This window comes from Cyanistes caeruleus, chromosome 18, assembly GCF_971803275.1.
Source record: "Cyanistes caeruleus chromosome 18, bCyaCae1.hap1.1, whole genome shotgun sequence".
NCBI lineage: Eukaryota > Metazoa > Chordata > Aves > Passeriformes > Paridae > Cyanistes > Cyanistes caeruleus.
Genome location: NC_141718.1, coordinates 9955323 through 9975816, shown reverse-complemented (window position 1 = coordinate 9975816; position 20494 = coordinate 9955323). Strand labels below are relative to the sequence as shown.

The 20494-nt window shown below is 48.5% G+C and overlaps 1 protein-coding gene across 9 annotated transcripts in view; it reads right to left on the bottom strand.

The window, feature by feature from the left end:
• Nucleotides 1-20494, bottom strand: part of SRRM4 (serine/arginine repetitive matrix 4) — a 46781-nt gene that overhangs the window by 8584 nt on the left and 17703 nt on the right. The window contains exons 2-10 of one of the 9 annotated variants that reach the window (XM_086855886.1): nt 18510-18656; nt 16307-16387; nt 15646-15717; nt 14017-14043; nt 13518-13568; nt 10778-10870; nt 9643-9799; nt 8387-8500; nt 1021-1358 (exon numbers count right to left, since the gene is read on the bottom strand). In XM_086855886.1, coding sequence (XP_086712012.1) covers nt 1021-1358; nt 8387-8500; nt 9643-9799; nt 10778-10870; nt 13518-13568; nt 14017-14043; nt 15646-15717; nt 16307-16387; nt 18510-18656 — 1080 coding nt within the window. Of the gene's footprint in view, nt 1-1020; nt 1359-8386; nt 8501-9642; nt 9806-10777; nt 10871-13517; nt 13569-14016; nt 14044-15645; nt 15718-16306; nt 16388-18509; nt 18657-20494 lie in introns of all 9 variants that reach the window. The other 8 variants (XM_086855883.1, XM_086855885.1, XM_086855887.1 and 5 more) reach the window with 8 other exon arrangements.

Genomic DNA, 20494 nt, shown 5'->3' with positions numbered 1-20494 from the left:
TCCCAGCTCCACCCATGTGAAGGCAGAGTTATCCCACTGGAGTCTCCACGTGAAAAGTACAGACAGACCTAAAATTTTACCCTCTGACTGAAAAATGAGGCTTCTTCTTACTAAAAGCCATTACCCTGGCTCCCTCCTGTCACATTCAGTGCTCCAAACCATGTCCTGGCTCTAACTTTCAGCCTTTAGGACCCAAGGGCCTGAGCTGGAAGAGCTCCCTACAACCACTGCCTGAGCACAGCCCTGGGTACCAGCCACCATGCTTCAGCACCCTCATTCCCAACATCCCCTGGCAAACCCAGGAATGGGAGGCAGTGATGGAGGCTGGCAGCTACTCCCCTCTCCTGAAGATGGCTTGTGGCACTGGGTGGTGGTTGGATGCCCAGTGGCCCCAGTGCAGAGCTGCTGCTGTGTCATCCTGCAGCCAGCCAAGTACTTGCCCCTCCTTGTGCTCCCCACTGGCAGGAGATGCTGTCTTGGCATCCTGAGCTGTGCTGGATGAGCTGGGAAGGGGAAGGGGGATGGATTTGGCTCACTGGACAGGTGAAAGAACAGCCCATAATGATCTTAGTGGAAACAAACCCCACTCCCCTTCCCCACAGTAGGCAGAGAGGGAGAATTAGCATGGCAACCCCCAGATGCTCCTTTCAGATTGTGCCCTGAAGGGCCAGAGACTTTTTTGACATGGCTGTGCCCAGGTGAGCAGGGATGTGCTGTGAACAGAGCCTGACCCAGGCCCAAACCCTGCATGAGCCACAGCAATGCCAAAGCACTGACACAAGCAATGTCCAGGATGTGATGGCTGGGTTTTATCTTCCTCTTCAGGCTACAGTAACTGGTCCTTGCTGGGTTCTGGACTCCAGACTGGCAAGACCGTGGGTCTGGTTGGTACCTGCCTGCCTCCAGAGCACAGAAAGCTCCCTGCCAGCTCACCACGGCAACTGGCCAGCAGGCAGGAGACACAGAGCAACAACGTACCAGGTATTGGGCTGCCTGCAGCAGCTACTGGTAATCACTGACCTTCGGTCTTGTCCCTGGGCATCTGGAGACAGATTTTCCAAAGCTGTTCCCTTGGTCTGGGAAAAGCAACTGGTGAAGGAATTTCCTGAATCAGAGCTGTTATCGCTGTTGGCCAGTTTGGGCTTCCCGGACGAGAAGGCATGGCCAAAGCCATCATGGACTAGACTTCTTTTCTCCTGGCTGTCCTTTGACCTGGATGAGCTCGTTTGAGTGGAGGGAGGGGAGGAAGTATCGTTTCCTGAGTCATATTCATGATACTCTCCATTCTGGCTGGCTAGGTTGCCAGGCGGGCTGTCTGTTTTGGTAAAGAGGTCAGCAGAAGACCCTGACTGAGAGATCTGAAAGCAAAAAAGCCATTTGGCATTGTTTGAATGGTTTTTGGGGGGTTGTTTTCGGTTTTACTTTGCTTTTTTTTTTTTTCAAATAAACCCAGAAATTTTACCATCATGATGCACTGAAACAAAAGGAAAGGAAAGGAAAGAAACAAAGTAAGAAAGAAAGAAAAAAAGAAGGAGAATAAAACAAAAGCACATATCCCTAAAAGAAATCCACAGTAAGAAGAAACTTATTTTCCCCCTGCTATAATAACGGGAAGATTTAGAGATCATGCAAAGAGTATCAGCATGCGGTTCATGTTAAACAAAAGAGTTCAACAAAGTAAGTGGGCAACCAAAGAATTAAAATAAATAACTAACTAAACAAAAAAAAATGTAACAGAGGACAAAGCCCTTATTTAACCTTAAAGAGGGAAGGAAAAAAAAAGGGGGTACATACATATAAAAACCCTAAATAATCCTTGCAAAGAAAACAAAAATGAAACAAAAACTTGGATGAGTGAATTTTTTTAAGCTTCCTTAATAAAGTGGCTGAACCAATGTCACTAAAATAAGCAACAAAAACCCAAATCAAATAAAATTAAAGGCTTTTGTACAAAGCAAAAACTGGCAAATAAATAAGCTTATCACTTTGAAATAATAATAAAAAAAAAGAACAAAAGAAAAAAAATTAAATTAAAAAAGAGGGTGAGGGGGGAAAAAGAAAAATCCCTTTGGAAATAAAAGGTATACAGATACTTCTTTGTGTGCTTTTTACCCCCTGAAGAAGATACAGCTAATGCGCTCAAGTGACCTCTAATAAATTCCCTGGTGTCTTGCGGATAGCATCCACTTACCCATCAAGAACTCCTCCTTTAGTAGGTAAGGTGTAAGAAAAAAGGAAGAGCGGGCAACATAAGTCCATCATTAGAGTCTCAAATTACATGAAAAAAACATAAACCCTCTCTTCAATCCACACTGCCAACTGTTTGCTGCCTCCTCTATGCAAATCTCATGACTGCTTTTTGTCTGCTTGCTTGTCTCCCTTATTATTCATTTTTGTTTCCTTCTGCTTTAAATTAGCCTGTCCAGCCCATTCCTGGAGGCTGATGGCTTGTGCTGAAAGCTGCAGCTTGCACTGAATCCCCCTGGGTTGGATGGAAATGGCAAAGGGAACTCGAGTGAGCTTAGAAGCAAAAGAATAGGGGAGGAGAAATATCCCCACGCTGTGTATCAGAGACCTGTGGGGAAGGGGACGGCAGCCCTGCTCCTGCCAGCCTCTGCAAGGGGGCCAGCCACACCCTGGCTGGGTTGCTGAACACAACAAGGACCTCAAACTCACATAGACTGACCTGGGCAGGGCTATTCTCTGGGACCCTGAGCACCATTGAGGGGATTTACAGCATTTCAGTATTTTATAGTTCACTTTTAACTGCACTGGTGTTACCTGAGCCAGCTCAGGAACGTGGCAGCACTGGGAGTGAGGCTGTGTTAGTGCTAACATCTGCCCTTGCGATGGGGTGAGAGCCCAATGCACACATCTGCACCCTCATGTGGCCTCCTCCTCTTTCACTCAGAGCCTCCACTCTCCTCAAACCCACCCATGAGGTTTGGTGCAGGGTTCTTAGGGTGTGGACACACAGGTCTGGCTCCCCCCACTCAGGACAGTCCTCCAAACGTGTTCCCAGCAAGCCATACTCCCTCAAACACGTGCACATGCCCTCACGCCACGCTCTGGGGCACACAATGCCCCCATCTACGCTGTGCTCTCCACACTGGGGATCTGGGCCATGCCCTCACCAATCTGGGGCCTTCTGAGCCAAAAAACCACATTGCAATGTTGGTGCTATCTCAGGCAGCAGAGGAGACCTGGATCAGCTGTCACACAGCAGGCACAGGGCCAGTCCCTTTGGAAAGTTTAGCTCTGGACTGGATGGCTTTTTCATGCTCAGAGGGGCTGCAGACTCAGCCTGTGTCATGTTTCACATGTATCTCCTTCATCCTCTCAGATGGTGCCTCCATGTCCACACTCCTGCCTGTGGCATTCAATCTGTGTCCCCAGGGAGAGCTGCTCCCAGCCCAGTTCAAGGTGCTAACTGGGACAGGGACAGCTGACTCAGACACAGGTGCTGAACCAGCAGCAACTGAAACCAGAGCAGAGCTACCAACACCCACAGCAGCTCTCAGCACAGTCTGCAGAGGGATGACCACAATACTCTGGTGCTCTGAAAGCACCTGGAGCTGGAGGATCTCCAAGTACTTTCTGTGTTGCCAGGGAGAGAAGCACTAATGCTTCTGGGATAAGGGATTGGTTCATCCCAGAAAATCCATAATGGAGCTCCCATCTCCACCCCACACTAACTTCTAATTGATGCTCAGTCCCAGCTCAGAGGAATCAGAAGCCCCAGGAGCAAACAAGGGAAATGAAGTGATCCTTCTTCATTAGCCAACTTGCACCTTCAATGCAGAAGCTCAGGAGAGAGAAGAAACTTCTCCCAAATGTTCCCAACTAGGAATGAGGGGAGGCTCACATTGCAAGTCCTCATTTCAGTGTCTGGAACTGCTCCTTGCTTCTCAGCTCTAGCAATTCTTTACCAGTCCTTGCTTACTCCAGCAGAAACTGGAATTTCCCAGGAGCCTAAAGGAGCCAAATAGCCAACTCTGCTTTTCACCAGTTCTTTCTCAAACCCTGATGCCACATCCAGAGCCCCAAAAGATCCGACCTCTGTGCTATGGACCACTGCACTCTCCCTAGCCACATTCCAGAAAATATAGTATTGCACTTTCAAATACGTTACCAGATAATTTTCTTAAAAGATGGGTTTTGGTTTGCATTCAAGCTGAATCCTAACACTGAAACAACCAGCTTTTCACCATGTTTCACTTACAGGCATGAAACCGGCATGTGAGGTACTCCCTGGCTGCAGGGGTTGGATGAGCTTGGAGTGGGCACAAGGCTGCTCCAAGGGACACTGACACCAGCATCACACACAGAAATACCTTCCTTCTGTTCCTTCCCAGTTTAAACAGAAAGGCCCTTATTTCTGCCAAGAAATACAGCAGTTTCTTGGCATTTCTAAACCAGCTTTTCAGACTGACTCTGGGACCTGGCATCCTTGCTTCTGCTCTGCCTTGGCTGACATCTACCTTCAAAGCAGCAACTGTTGTCAGCACATCACAAAGTCTGTCAAATGACCGGGAGGATCAACAAGCTCCTTTGTAGTTCAACATCTGTGGCAGCAACGCTCTGGGAAGAGGCGGTGTGGATATCAGTGAATTATGGAGCTGACAGTCTGGGTGAGGGCTGGAGGGTCTGGGTGGGGCAAGGGAGGTGCCAGGGGGACACAGCAGCTTCTCAGCCCCACCACCCTGGGGCACCAGGCTGTAGCCAGTGGCTGCCTGCAGGCTCTGGGGGAGGTTGTGCCCAGCAGCAAGAGCCAGGACAAGGCTCAGGGTGATCAGCTTGCCCGTCTGCTCAGACCAATTCCCCATATCCCCCCACTGGATGACCTTGGCTTTGCTTGTGGTTCCATTTTGCTGTTTCTGAAAGTCATGCCAGCCACCCAGAAACAGAGTACCACATCTAAAAACACTGCACAGAGCTCAATTGAATCACACCATTCTGTGTGATTCTGAATTCTAATGGCTTTTTACTTTTCTAGGGTGGCTTAAAAGAGCCTGCTCTTTCACAAATCTAATTCTCTCTATGTGAACATTTGGATTTCCCCCCACACACAACCCCTAATAAGTAATTAAATAATCTCACTGAACTTTGCTTCATCCAGCTTTCAGCAGTGAACATACTGCTGCCCTCAAGGGAACCCAGGATATGTATTTATTGGATTTTTTGTTTCAAATCATTATTTAATCAAGATGAGGGGGGAGCAGAAATGGGGCCCTCACTCATATTCCAGACTCTAATTCCAAGTGCAATCCCAGGCCAAGAGGCAGTGCAATCTAATAGGTTACAAAAATACAATCACTGCTCATCTTCCAATTAAACCGAACAGTTCCCTTTACTGTGCCACCAACAGCCCTGGGGCCAGAGATGACAATGCCTTGTCTCAGCCATACGGGGCCAGCAGCGTGGCACAGCCTCGCTCAGAGCTGCAGGATTTCTTCCCTGGGTCTTTTTTTCTCTTGTTTTGCAACTCACTTCAAAGCGGAGTTAATTTCTCTTTCAGAGGGGCATAACGTCTGCCTTTCTCTTTCTAGGCACTGTGCTAATGAAAGGAGTGAAACACTTGTGTTGGTGACCCTGGTGAGCCCCGCTCTCGGCGAGGGCCTGGCCAACATCTGCCAGAGCTGCCAGCACAGGGACAGCACCTGCTGGGGCTCCTCCACCTGCCAGAGCTCGGGGGAAATGGCCTCACCTCTGCTGAGAGCCTACCCCAGCTGAAAAGGCAGCTTCTCATTGAGTACAAAAACCAGAAGTTCTGCAGCAATTCAGTAGAACCCCTTTTTGCAGAGTTAAGAGTCCCTGACTGGAGGAACACCGAGTGGGAAAATCCCCCTTTTTTTGGCTGGGTGGGGAGTTCAGGGTGAGGCTTTCTGTACCACAAGGGCTGAGTCACAGAGCAGGGAGGCAATGTCACAGCTGTCCCTGCAAGCCCTGAGCTTGGCTTATTTGAGGCTGGATGGTGACACTGCTGAGCAGCCTGGCTCACCAATATATTGCTGGGGTAAACTCCAGAGAATGACAATCCTTCTTTTCAAGGATCTTTTTAGCCTGCTGCAGTGTGGGCATTGTATCCCCACCTCAGCTTGAGCCAGGCTGGCACTGCTTTGGAGCAAGGGCTTGTCTTCCACCACCTCTTTTCAATAGCTGGTGCACAGCCCAGCCCTTCAGTGGATACAGACACCCATCCTTTCCCCACGGCTGCTGCTCCCAGCACTGAGCTGTGGATTTTGTTAGACAATAGCCAGGGGTAACCTCAGTCCCCCGGCTTGGAGGGGAAATGAGAAAAGAAAAAAAAGAGAACTTCCATATTTATAGAAGGTTTTGCCTTTCTGCTCTTGAAGGGCCCTGTTTGCTGTCAAAAACATGCTGCCTAACACTCAGAAGAATAGTTTTTCCTCTGTAAGCTAAAACCCAGGCTAGAAAACAGCAGCAGCAAGCCAATATGCAGGTCTGCCATAAGGTTTCCTCAGCCTTCCAGCACACTTTGTCTGAGTCCCTGCACAGCATTTTCCCATTCTACCTTCCTGCAGACACAAGCACAAAGACAAACAGCATCATTTGGACCAGCTGTACCCCACTGAGCTTCACTGGAAATCTGGCTCAAGCCTGTGATAATTTGTGGCATCACAAATGAGTTACAGTGAAAGCAAAGGAGCTGGCAAGGAAAGTGTATGCACGGTGCAGTTATCTTCATCAGCAACAACAAAGGCAATTAGATCTGTGCCCTGCAGGTATTTATATTGCACTGCTAAAGGAAAGCACAGTGGCACAGTCATCCATCTGTGTCAGTGTGGGATAAAGTGCCTGCAGCTGGGCAGGGGTATTCTGTACACAAATAAGTGCTGCACATTGCCCACAGCTTCTCTGTGCCTGCTGAGGCACAGACCCACAGTCCTGCTCTCCATAGGTGCCATTGCGGCTGCACAGGATTAAAGGAGAGGGAGAAGCTTGGAAATTCACTGCCAAAAAGAAAAGCAGCAGGGAACTTTGAGGTGTTTCTGCATGTGTACATGCATGTGTGGGTGCATCAGCTTTTGCATAAAGAGGGAAGGAAGCAACAAGGTAGATGCATAGGCAGGGCATTGTTTTGTGTGCTTTATCCCCCAGCAGTTCCAGGCAGACCTAGTTAGAAATTGTGGCTGTTTCATTACAAAGGAATGAAGACAAATAGGGTGGAGAGGATAGCAGAATTTACCACAAAACACTTCAAAAATTTTCAGAAGCAAAACAATGTAGGAAAAAACAAACCATCTTGAAAAGAAAAACCTTTCTTTTGGAAATGCTGTAGATTACCTTGTATTTCCCTGTATCTCTGTGGTTTTTTTTCCCTGATCCTCCTTGGACAGTCCCTTTCCTTTGGAAATATGACAGTGCATCTCCCCAGGTAAGGATGGTTTGGTTTGGAAGCCCAGGCCAGATGGAAGGATAAGGAGTGTAACATACCAAGTCTCACATGGGACTGAAACATTGCATTTTTGAATTCTAATTCTGAACTTTTTCACAATTTTTTTTTTTTTTTTTAATATGTGATCAACATAGTCTGCAAGAGGACATTTTCATTTCAGGCTGCTCTCAAAGTCTGACAGAACGAAGCTTATTCATAGAGCAACCATTTAACTCATAAAAAGGAAAGGCATCAAAGGGTTGTGTATAGTCATTAATAAATGAGACTAAAGGTTCCCATTCCATTTTTCCCTTGCCAGTTTGGAGTACATGATATTTAATGACCTTATTCAGTAAAATTTCAGGGGCAGCTCTTAACCAGGGGCTTAAATTTGAATAAGTGCTTAAATGTGCTCTTGAATGGTGTCCCAAGAGAATGTACTTCTTTTGGGGACAGGAGGACAGTAGTGGCTTTCATCAGTCATTATGCCTTTTAGTCATTAAAATATTTGCCTAAGTTATTAACCCTTACTAGAAAGAACACAGGAGTATCCTGATGACTTTTACTTTGCATCCACCCCCTGCATCCGGAACTATCAAGCTCTTGTCCTTCCCTTCCCTGCAGATTTTCCATTTGCTTCACTCATTTACCTTGAGTGAAGCAAATGGAAAAGCAAGTGCAGGATGCTTGAGTTTAGCTCATTTTAAAGCTTTTAAAATTTTAAATTAGAGTTTACTCTTTCTCAGGAAACAGAACAGCTGGCAGTTGGCCTCAAAGGACTTAGTGAGCCTGGCTTCCGAGAGAGGAAACCTAGCACTAATTAAAAACTAGGCTTAGGCTCAAAAGCATTTATGAAAAATACGCCGCTTGAGCTAAACAACACCCTGGTGAAATGATGGAGTCTTTGGCTGGTTGGCTTTTTTTGGGGGGGCAGGGAGGAGCTCTGAACTCAGCAACACCCCCAGTTCATGACAATGAGCTGCATACCTTGTTTTTCTTCCTTTGCGTGTGCGTGCACACATCAGCGCGTGGTGTGAGGTTCTGCTCTCCACGCTGCCTTATAAGGCTGTACAAGCACTGACTCACATGGCCCCACACGCTCTATAAGGAGAGCAAATATGCATATCTATAATGTTGAGAGACAGCTTGTGCCTGTCTGTACCCACGTACAATCCCTGGGTATTTTGATCAGCACGCTGTCTGTGTGGGTGAGTGGGTAGAGTCTCTCCTCTTGCTGGCACCATCGCTCTCCTATCTGATGTAGCTCCTGCGTGTGCCTGAGCTATTTCCAACTGATGACTGGGCCCAAAGGAGAAAACAACTTCGGGGTTTGGAGGACTCTGTACTCAAAACACCTCTAGTATTACACATCCACATGTGGACTATCAGATCCTGCACTACCTCCAGTCCTACGTAGCAAGTTCTCTCTCCAGAGTGCCTATCTGATACCAACACCACAGTCAGGGCATCACACCTCTGCTTTACTGCTGCCAGGACCAAAGGGGAAACATGCCTCAGAAAAGGAAGACTGATATCAATCTCTGTCTAATATTTCTCTCCATCTCCTGCTCCCTCAATTCATGTATTATATCATCTCTTTCTGTGTATATGGAAAAACATCCCAAGGCACTGAGCCTGATTTTACCCTCAGATGCACAGGCAGTTCCCATTAGCATCAATGAGGGCTGCTCATAAATTCCAAATTTGGCCCCTGGGCTTGTCAGTCCAGAGGAACAGTGATCCTAGAAGGATCCTGATAGTCAGAAAACATCCCATGCCAATAGTTACCAGCTCATGAAATGTAAATGTTCCGTTTGTATATGTTTTATACCCTTTTTCAGCCTGAAGGACTAAACTTCTGGATGTTAAGACCAGTGAATGAAGTTCACATCCAGCTGAGCAAAGACTGCATAACAAACTCTTCCCTCTAAAATATAATTTCTGGAGGACACTGTTTTTTCTTTCTTTCTTTTTTTTTTTTTTTTGTTAAACGTCCTCAATTCATTATTCATAGACTAAAGACTTTGCAAGTTTTCCCCCTCTCCAGCCCCACCCTTGGTGTGAAAGTGCTGAAGGAAGGAAGGACTTTACATACATTGGAAAACAGCACCATGAATTAATAATACGGTTTAACCAGGTTTGTCTAACATCACTATAATTGAGTTATAAAAATTTCATATCAGAGTTCTTGCCCAGATTCCTCTGGCTAGTTCAAGCAAAGAAGGACAGTGTATAATACTTACTACTTCCTTAGAAGACAGGAAGCTGTAGAGTGGGAGGGTTTGGCTGGCTTTTTGACTGGCCTGAACCTCAGCAGAGGAGCTTCTCTTTGCCGTGATCTTTGAATGGTGCCAGGAGTGTCTTCGCCGTGTTTTACGCCCTTCCTCCCGAGACCTGGCTCTGTGCCTCCAGGAGACAGGAACAGCCAAAATGTTATTCCTTAGAATTGCAGTAGTGCCCGTTCCCAGCTCCTCACCAACCCTTGGCAGGTCTGTGCTAGCACTCTGAGTATGGAAGAATGTTCTTCCACATGACTGCTCTGTGGAGTCATGAAGGGAGTGAAAAGGGATGTTTTGCTTTTGTACTTTAAAAGGAAAAAAAAAATAATTTTGCATGCAGGATTTGGACCTTAACCTCAAATTTCAGCTCCAGTGCATGATTCTATGGTGGCTCAAACCGTGACCTTCACGCACCCTAGAACGTTCCTATGGTGATACACCTCCAAAAGAAAACAACTCTGCTCTTGCATGAGCACCCCTCCAGTTATTGATTGCATTCCTCCCCGCACTGATCCTCAGCTTTTCATAAGAAAATTCCCAGTACTTAGGAGGAGTGAGGTAGGAGAGTGGGAGTGGGCTGTTCAAGTGCTTTCAGAGAACACGAAACACGAACTCATTATGTGTATAAATCACTTGCTGTTGCAGCAATGCTGGGTCTAGCACCAGCATCCACTTAGCTGGCCCTAGGATGCATCAGTCATCCAGAGGAGAGATTTTAATCAGGTCAAAGACAATGACTATAGATTGCCACAGGCAAATATATTTCCTTTGTTTAAGGGTTTCCTTGGACATCAGCAGTACAGAGCCCTTGGGGTGGGGAAGGGACACTAGACTGGAATCAGCTGTCATGGGCTGATCATCAGCCGTGGGGATCAGAAGTAACTGCTAGACCAAAAAGCTGCAGCCACTGCTTCTTGAGGCAAAACCCTTCCATGGCTGAGACCACAAACAGCTCAGCCCCCAGTGTGTGACATTGCTGCTACCAGAATGGGGAGTGGCTGTGCACAGAGAGCCTGTGGGTCACACAGGCAGTAGCAGCCTCATCCTTGAGCCCAGCAGGAAGTGCTGAGGATGCTGAGCTTGGCAGCAATGCCGTTACCTGCTCCGGCAGCTGGGGGAGTGGGAGTCGGAGCTCTCTGAGCGAGAGTGGCAGCGGCGATGCCGATGGGATTTCCGGGTGCGCCCACGAGAGCTTTAAGAAGCAGAAAGGAAAACCAGCATTAGGTTAGCAAGTTGGGGGGATGCAAGTTGGGGGTGAAGGCTGAGGTGGATAATGTTCAAATCAAAAGGGAGATATGCCTTTTAAACCGAAGAGACTGGTGTATGAAATGCGGCACAGTGTATCAAGGCATGAGAAATTCTCCATCCCTTCATTGCTGTAGTGACATCTTCCTGAGATCTCTGCTAGCATTTTACACACAAGCTATTAGGTTGGCTCTGTAGCATGCTGGGGGAAGATTAGTGGACAAGCACGTGGGAGTGCAGTAGCCAGCATCAATCCTTTCAAGACTTTAAAGAGCCATGTGCTTGCCTTTCATCCTGCAGCCTGCCCTGTAACAACAGCCAGGCAACTGCCCAGGACCTTCCTCTTGGGAAGCCTTGGGAGAAGCATCATCTCTCTGGGCAACCCATCACAAACCTCCAGCCCTCTCCCTAGTGTTGGCTCCTCGAAGAGCAGGTACTGAAGGAGAAGCTCCAAGTGAGAGTACACTCAGTAGCAGCCAGCCTTCCCCAGCCTCTCCAGGTGGGAGCATTTAGCCAGTCCTGTGGGCAGCTCTCCTGGCTGCTGCACAAAATACGGCTTTCCTGCCTTGTGCACAGCTCCTGTTTGAGAGGCAGGAGCATTTCCCTGGCTTCTGACAGGTGCCCAGTCACTGGTGCTGCCTTTTCTGACAGGGCCTGAGGAGAGTCCTCAGCAACCTGTGTGTAGGGGACCGAGGGCCAATGCCCTGCTGCAGCTCCCTTTGCAGCACCAGGCTGTTTCTCATGGATTACCTGGCCCTGTTACTGAAGGACTATAGCTGGCCATACCAACAGCTGAAGTCCTGGGTGCAGACAGCAGGGTGACATGGGTGGCAGGCTAGCTGCCACCTTCTGTGCCCCCTCCCTTCCATCTTTGCTCACCACAGCAGTTATTTTAGATCTGGAAGCATTTCCATCTGCTCAGGCTGGCACGGCCGTGCCAGCAGGCAAAGCTAACTGGGTGAGCTGGTGGGAACAGCCTGGCTTCATGGCCACACTACACAGCCTCTGACAGCACAAATACAGCCTGCTTGGACAGCATTTAGCAACTTGCTGGTGTAAAAACTCAGCAAATAATTGCTTGAGAACAGCATCTCCTTTAAGACAAAAGGGCAACCTCCAGGGCAATTCCTTCAACTCTGCTTGGCTGTTTTCTTTGATGCTTTTCACACCCAATGATTATATATTTTTTAAAACTCTGCATTTTGGGATCCTCCTTTCTTATTTCCATACAGCTGAAATCAGCAACGCTGAACATCTTTCACTCATATGGTGGATTTGTGTGAAAATCCCTGTGTTTGCACTTCACCCCCTGAATCAGCCCCTCCAATTTATTATCCAATTCCCTTCCTGCAGAAGGGGAAACTGGTCCTGTGTGATTTAGATAACCAGTTGCTTGATGCAAAGATAAGTTAAACCAGTGTGATTATACAAAAATCCTCAAGGGATCCATCTGATCCACGCCTGGGAGCAAAAGGTTTGCAGAAACTGGGAGTGGCTGAGCTCTGATTTGCCAGCATAAAGATGAAGCTGAAACGCCTTGGCTGTTTTATCCCCAAGGAGCAATTCCAGCAGCTCCAGTTCCCCTGAGGTCAGAGAACACCAGCAGGACATGGATGTTAGGTTTAACTGCACTGTTAGGGTACTGCTGTGTTAGGCTGGGGAGATGCCTCCTTTTACAGGTTACCTAGGAAGCCTCTTTTTTCCCACTGAGGTTTCTAGGTGCAGGGCAGCCCAGTTGGAGGGGAAACCGAGCTGAAACTGCCACTTAATACACAGAAATCTTAGCAAAAAGGAGACTGGCTTTCTGCATGTGATGGAGATGGCCTGTGCAGGCAATATCCCAAGCCCCAGCAAAGCTGACCAGGGGGTGCCCAAGGTTCAGCCCCAGGACTGTTTGTCCTTGCTCTGAAAGCAGGTGAGAAGTCACAGGTTGCACTTCCCAAAAGACAGAGAATGGAGGGAAAAACAGAGGCAGCTTATAGTCCTTCCTTCCAGTCCTGAGGAACCCCATTTTATACCACACCCCTTGATTACATGCCCCACAGGACAAGGACTGTGCTCTGCTAACACTCCAGGGCTAGACCTGAACACCAGATTTTTGCAAATTCCATCCCCTCCAAACAATCCCCTGTCTTCCCCCAGGCCCCATTCCAATTCTTGGCTGTGCTGTACCTCATGAGTAGGTCGTAATACAACCTCCTAGAGCAGCAAACCAGGAATTGCTGAGGCCCTTCTCAATAAGGGTGTGCCAGCCTACCCTTTTGGCAGGACAGAGCTCAGCCTCTCATGCCACTCCCACCAGAAAAGCTGGAGCCTTCTCTCTGGACTGGGTGGGCAAGACTTTGCACATCCATGCAAGAGACATAAAGTACAGAAAGAAGTGTTACAAGAGAAAGGCAGAGGAAAGATCTCCAGCCTCTACATATCCTTTTCCATTCCAGCAAAACCAGAATTGCTGGTTTTAGCTTCAAAATAATCCTGAGAAATGCTTAGAGCTGTGCAGCAGGTGTTAGCTCCAGGGGCCCCATCACATCAAGCACTTCTAGCCCCACACTGTGCAGGCAGGGCAGAGAGCTCCATGAACCACTACTTACTGTTTTTTGTGTTTTCTTTCTTCCTTTCTCTTACTTTTGGGGCTTGAAGAACTAAATAAGAAATGGCTAATTAATTCGGAGATTTCTATTCCGATAAAAAGCTGCACAATCACACGTCAACATTACAGCTCAGTTGCCCAAGAGCATGCAGTAAAAATGAAAGGGATTCGTGATTGTCACAGCACAGGGGGTCTGAGTGCCTGCTGACAAATCTGCTTTGTGGGCTTGGCCGAAGCCCTCAAAGGAATCAGCCTTTTTCCATAGAGAAAATGAGTATCTCTTGATAATGTATACACACATATTGGAATCAAAAGAGTTCTTCCAGTCCACACCTGGGGAGTCACTGACCCCAGACCCACATGGAATGGGGGGGACTCAAGGGCATTCCACAAAGAAACACAGAAAAAATGCCTTCTGCCCCCACTCAGTCAACATCAACCTTGAAGAGACCATTAAACTCTTATTTCCAAGGGACCACCCATACTTGCTCAACTCTTACCTGTGCCTTCTCTTCTTTGATGATAACCTGCAAGACACAAATATGTACATTGAATACAGGGTCTCACAAAATTGGAATTTTGAGTCCAAAGCAATGTGTTTAGGCTCAGACCAAGCACTGAGAAGACCTCATGCAGCACCTGGGCAGAATGGCCCCTCCTCTCCTTTGACCAGCTGGTGAGGGAGCAGCTGAGAAATGCTGGTGTGGCAGAGGGGACCAGTACACTCTACAAGTAATTGAGAATATGGTCCTCAGGAGGACAAATCTTTGGAGAGATCAGATACATCCCCTATCTCTGGTGGGTCAATTTTCTCTGCTACTGCCTACAGTTTTGCACTGCAAGTAGAGGTGGGTCCATTCCCTGGTTTTCTGTATGAAGGAGCAAATAGTAGTCAAGGGAAAAATCCTTTGTGTAACTCCAGAGCAGTCTCACAGCTGAAACAGCCTTGTGGCCCTGTCTTGCCTCCTGGAGCACCCCTGGGATGACATCTCTCTCGTACAGAACACCCTGGTGGCATGGAGGACATGTCCCTGCAGCAAGGCCTGGCCCCAGTGCACTGCACACCCCACCCCACTGTCTCTCCTCTCAGCTTGGAGCACAACATCCTGCAGAAGACACAGCCTGAAGCCCTGCCTGGAGGGGCTGTGAGATTGCCTCTGGCAAAGTCACTTGGGGTCTGTAGCTGAAATGTTACCAGGTGTCTGCAACAACCTCCACTGGTCACTGATACTAAATGGTTCATATCATGCTGCCTTATGGAACCAGCTCCAGCTTATCCTTGGCTAGCAGGGGCATAAATGGCTACCAAAGGTTCAAAGCCAAAGAGTCTCTGACCTAGGACTTCCATCAGGAGATAGCATCCACAAAAAATCATAAGAATCCCTCCTTGGGAAGAAACTGTTTTAAAGGAGTTTCTATATCATTGTCTCTCCTTCTCCCTTGCTCTTCTTTGGAAATTCAAGCTCAACTATTCACCCTATTATCCACTTTTGGTAGCTTCTCTCTTTGGTTCAATATATTATAAATACATGAACCTTCTTAGGGAGATGGAATCCACTGTTCTCTTCAAATATTGGTTTAACAGCTGAGAGAAAACAGTGAAATATTTGCAATTTAAAAATTTAATCACGCTCTTTGAATTAAAAATGGACTTCAGAAGGGGAAAGTAGAAACAGTCGCTGGAGTTGGGAGAGAAGACTGGGATGTGGGCGTGGGAAGTTGGTCTGAGCCTTTTCCTGGTCCTGACACTCTCTGCAGGCTGGGGAGGAAGGGATGGGGACAGCGCAAGCAAGCCCTGAGCACTGATCCCACTGGCATTCCAGAGGATGGAGATGTGACTAGGCCAGCAAGGACAGCAGGCTGAGGCCCCACAGACCTCATGGCTTGTCCTTCTCTGTGTCCCCACACTCCAACAGCTCATGTTTCTCTGTTTGCACGGGGTGGACACTACACTCCATGCCCTCCTAGCCCAGAGGGCCTCTGGCTCTGCCTCTTCAGTGCTTACAGAGCCTCATACCTCTGTGCCCACTGGGACTAACAGCTGTCTGAGGTAGCAGTGCCTTCCACCCCTTCTCCAAGCCCCCAACACCCATTGCCAGCAGGAAATTACATTTTCAATGGAAAAATACCTGTTTCTTTTTCGCTTCTTGGAGCTTTTCTTCTTCTTCTTCTTCACAGGTGAAGTGCTGTAGGAGGGAGACCTGAGGGGGCAGAGAGGCATTAGAGACCACAGGGCTGCTCACAGCCATCCTGGCCACCCCAGCTCTCACCAGCAGCACCTCCAGGGCAGAGAGTGGCTGGGGGCTCCTGGTAGGAGCAGGATGAGCCCAGGGATTAGCCCAGAGAGGAGCCTCAACCCAGCTCTGCTGCCCTGAGGGGAGGGCGAGAAGATGGCGGCACCTCCCTGGGCTGTGGAACCCGCAGGCCCTCACAGCTCCATCTTACACTGACCCTTTTCCCTCATGCCCTGCTGAGGGCTGCCATCCCCTCCTGCCCCACACAGCGCCATGGCCACCCTCATATCCCTCACTGACCCTTTTCTCTCACAGCCAGCCAAGGGCTGCCCTGCCTGTCCCCTCACGCCGCCATGGCTCCCTCATGTTCCTCTTCCCTCACACCCAGCTGAGGCCTGCCCTCCTGTCCCCTCACGCCGCCATGGCTCCCTTACACCCAGCTGAGGGCTGCCCCGCCTGTCCCCTCACACTGCCATGGCTCCCTCATGTTCCTCTTCCCTCACACCCAGCCAAGGGCTGCCCTGCCTGTCCCCTCACACTGCCATGGCTCCCTCACCTCCTTCGCTTCTTGCGACCGGATTTCTTTTTCTTCTTCTTCCCCCGAGCCGGCAGCGGCCGCTCCCCATCACACGAATGGCTGAGGATGGGGGACAAGACCCAATAAACATTAAAAATAATAAAAATAAACCCTGAATAGGCTCGCATGGCATCCCCACCTCCAGGACACGGGGCAGCAAGGTCAGTGTTAACGGTGGACCAAGGGTGTGGGTGTTGCCTCATTACTCTCTAACTAATTATTTAGTTACAGTTTAAATGAAGTGTCTAATAGAGATATCACAAGACAGCCCCACCACAGCAATGCTGATTATTTAAAACATGTTTGCTGAGGGTAACGACTCTGAAACAGATTTATAGGTTTTGTTGCTCTTTGTAAATATGCTTTAAATAATTAATTGGCATTTAATTTGCATATGGTAATTATTGCAACCAGATGCATCTAACTATAATAAAGACTTGACATGTGTTAAGTAGCAATTGATTAGAAATATATATATATAGATATATTTATTGAGACACTATGATAATTGAAGGAGATATGCATCTCTTATACAGTTGTTAAACCTTAAAAATAAACCCTGCTGCAAATTAATTTCTTCTTTAAACATATGATGCTGGATTGTGTTATGTTTCAATGAAAAGCAGATACTGTGGTTAATTAATTCAGAGCACTAGGCTGAAAAAAATGACAGATACTCTGTGGCTACTCATTAACTAAAGCAAATGCTTGTAAAGACAGAGGCAGCTGGTGGCAGCCTGGTGGCATCCCTACATCAGCCACAGGTCCCTCTGAATCCCCAGATGGATCCATGACCAAGGTTTGTAGGGGCACAGTGAGTTCCCTAGGGCCTCTGAAAAAAATCACTGAGGGTGCTGGGTTTGTGCCTTGGTCTCCTCACTTCTTATCCTGCCCCTGGGAATAGCCAGGAGGTGGAAGCAGCCCCATGGATGGAGAATGCTGTCAGGTCTTCACTACAGAAACAGGCCAAAAATTGAGCAATTTTCTGCAGCAAGAACAAACATTATTGCTAATGAAAGTCCTAATGCAGAGCAAATGACACTTTGGGAAGGACACTCAGACTCCACCACCCCTCAACACTTGATCATCCAGGGCTTGAATTAGCACTGAAATTATGCTATCATAAAAACTCAATTGCTTAGTGCTTTTAATACACTTTGGGGGAAAAAAATAAAAATAAAAGCTCTGCAAAATAAAACTGCAAGCTAATAATTCAGTTGTGAGCTGTGACTAATGAGTGCCCCATGGAGCACCCACACACTCCTCCTCACTGTCTCCTCCCAAGGATTTCACGGACCAGCAGCAGCAGCAGCATGAGAGGCTATGGCACACCTTGGGCTCAGTTGTGCCTTCTGCCTCAATGCAGACAGAAATCATACATTTTCCAGAATGTCTCCTTGTCACTAAGCTCAGACACCTGCCCAAAGACACCCAGGGGCACAGCTGGGCACTGCCACAGTCATGGGAAAGCAGGGAGGAACATCTGACCATGCAGCCACAGGCAGTTTCTGCAGAGCCCTTCTCCCTCTCCCCAGATAAAGTCTTTTGTCTTTGATGTAGCGGCTTTCTCCCATGTGCTGATCTGACTTCAATTGTTCCTCTGCGATTATAATCAAAGTCTAATTAAAAGTGTGCTTTAGATTATTGTTCTGGCTGGCCTGAAATCTGAAGATATGAAATGTGCTTTCTTGCTCTTTCTTTCCAGCATCTTTAACTGAACAGAGAGGCTTTAATCCCAGAGACAGTTGAGCAGGCAGGGCTCAGAGACCCCAGCTGCTTCATTTACAACGTTCCATTCATTTTTCCCCTCTCAAGTGGTCAGGGACTAACGACAAGTAGATAACGAGGCTGTGTCCTAATGAAGGCAGTGCTGCTGAGCTGATCTAGGCATGGGGAGAGGGGAATTGCTGAGGGCGATTCCCAGCAGACCTGGTAGTGCAGAGGAGTGCTGGCAGGTCTTGGAAGACTCGGAAGGAGGCTGTAAGAGCAAGCCCTGGAGTAGAAATGAACTGCAGGTTTGTCCCTGCAAACTCGCACAGGGATTTCATGCAATTGTACACATTTTCTGTGCACACACCGAACCACCCCAGCGGTCAGAGACCCCAGAGGGGCTGAGCAAACAGCCAGGGACACCTCCCCTGCCACCCCCGTGCCCCAGGGTGGCCCCTTTGGCGGCTCCTACCTGCGTGACCTGCGGTGGGCACGGTCTCGTCTGTCCCTCCCCTTGGCACAGCCATTGGCGCTGGCAGGCTCCCTGACCACACAGCTGCTCAGCTTCTCGGGCCGTCTGTCCTCCGCAGGGTACGGCAGGCAGCTGAGCGTCCCACTGCTGGGGCAAGAGGAGACAACAGAGCCATCAGGAGCTGTCCCTTCAGCTGGGGTCATTCCCCACCACCTGGGGAATCTCCTTTCCCTTTCGCAGCTAGGAGCTGTGCTGTGAAGGAGAGCTGCAGGATGCTCTCAGGGCTCAGCTCTGCAGTGGGATGTGCTCCCACAGCGCTCTGGGATGCCCCGTTTCCAAGCCAAGCTGCACCCCAGCCCAGGCATGCTGTGCTCTTTGTTCAGGCCAAGGAGCAGCTGGACAGCACAGGGCCAGATCCAATCCAACGGGAAGGGAAAACAGGAGCCAGTCAGGACATCATCTCCTGCACTGTGAGGTTTAGATCACCAGCTCTGCAGAGACAGCACAGATTTTGCACTCTTGAAAGAAAAAACCTCAAACCAACCCTTTCCCATTTCAAATGTAGTTTTCCAAACCTGCTAATACCTCGATAACACCTTACCACACATCCTCACCCCTGACTGGCAGCTAACTTCTCTGCTCCTACAAATCAGGTGCTGAGCTAGTGAACATACCTGGTCCTGCTGACAGCCCAACCTTGAGAAGCTGGGACAGCCCAGCAGAGTTAAGGGGAACCACTGGGGCCAGGTCAGTGCCTGCAAGAGCCCTGGGAGCTGGCAAGGAGCAGAGCAAAGGCAGGGAAAGCCGGGAGGGAGTGGTTTCTAAGAAACATTGGAGCTTATGCAAGCTGCAATGGAGAAAAGAAGCCGAATGGAGAAAACAAACCCAAACAAGTCTCCGTGCAGACACTCAGGAGGAAAGTAAATAGGTTTTCAGACCCTGCAGATGTTTATTTCAAAGAATGAAAAGATTAATGAAAAGCCATAAACCTTACCCAGCAGGGTGCTGTAAACGCTGGGGTTTGGTGTCATCCAGAGCATTATGGAATAGATAAAGCAAACATGGGCATGTCCAGGCCCAGCCTGGCTGTGGGGTGATACCCAGGGTAGGCTGGGCTCAGCTGGCACTAAAAGTGTCCCCATTATCTTGTCTTCCCATTATCATTTTAAAGTCAATCCCAGGACTGGGCTGTGGGTGCCACTTTAGGATCAGCTCTGCAAAGTCCTGTGGTTGTGTCTGCTACCAGACCTACCTCCTCTCCTTGGAAAGCAACACTCTGGAGCCCTCAGACCATGTGGATCCCACCAGAGCAGGGGGAGGCTGGGATGTCCTGCAGCCACCCTGCTGCCAGCCCTGCAGCCACAGTAAAAGATGCTTTGGCTGCAGAGCCAACCACAGCCATCACACAGGGACTGTGGAGATAGGAACAAGGGCCAGGTGTGTGCTGCACATCTGGGGGTTAAGTGGGGGCTAGAGGGTGGGTAAACAGCGATGGCACATTAAAAAAGCCCCAGTTAGGCATGGCCAGAGTCTTGCATGCCCCAGAAAACATCCTGCTGGCTGCTTCAGCCAGGAATAACACTCCTTGGGGTTGGAGTTGGCACAGAAGCACCTGCAGAAGGGTCACCCCTCTCTTCCCACCTGTGTTTTCTCTCTCAACAAACATCCTCTCTCTCTAATAGCCAGCTCTTCCTTGGAGCCCATTTTGTTATGCCTTAACATTCAAGGATATGCACAGCCAAATAAAAGGGACAGGGATCAGTGGGGAGAAGCTGGGTGAAATATTTCTGGCCCAGAACATACAGGAGGTGAATAGTCCCTCTTGTTTTAAAAAGTCTTTTTGTAATAAATCCCCCCAGCTTCCCAACATCTCCATTATTTTTAACCATCCAGGAAGCTACATGGTTAATAGTTTTCTGTTTGCCAGCTAATTGGCCTGTGGCCTTTCCCAAACCCCTTTTAAGAACAGCCTTCTGAGGCTCAAT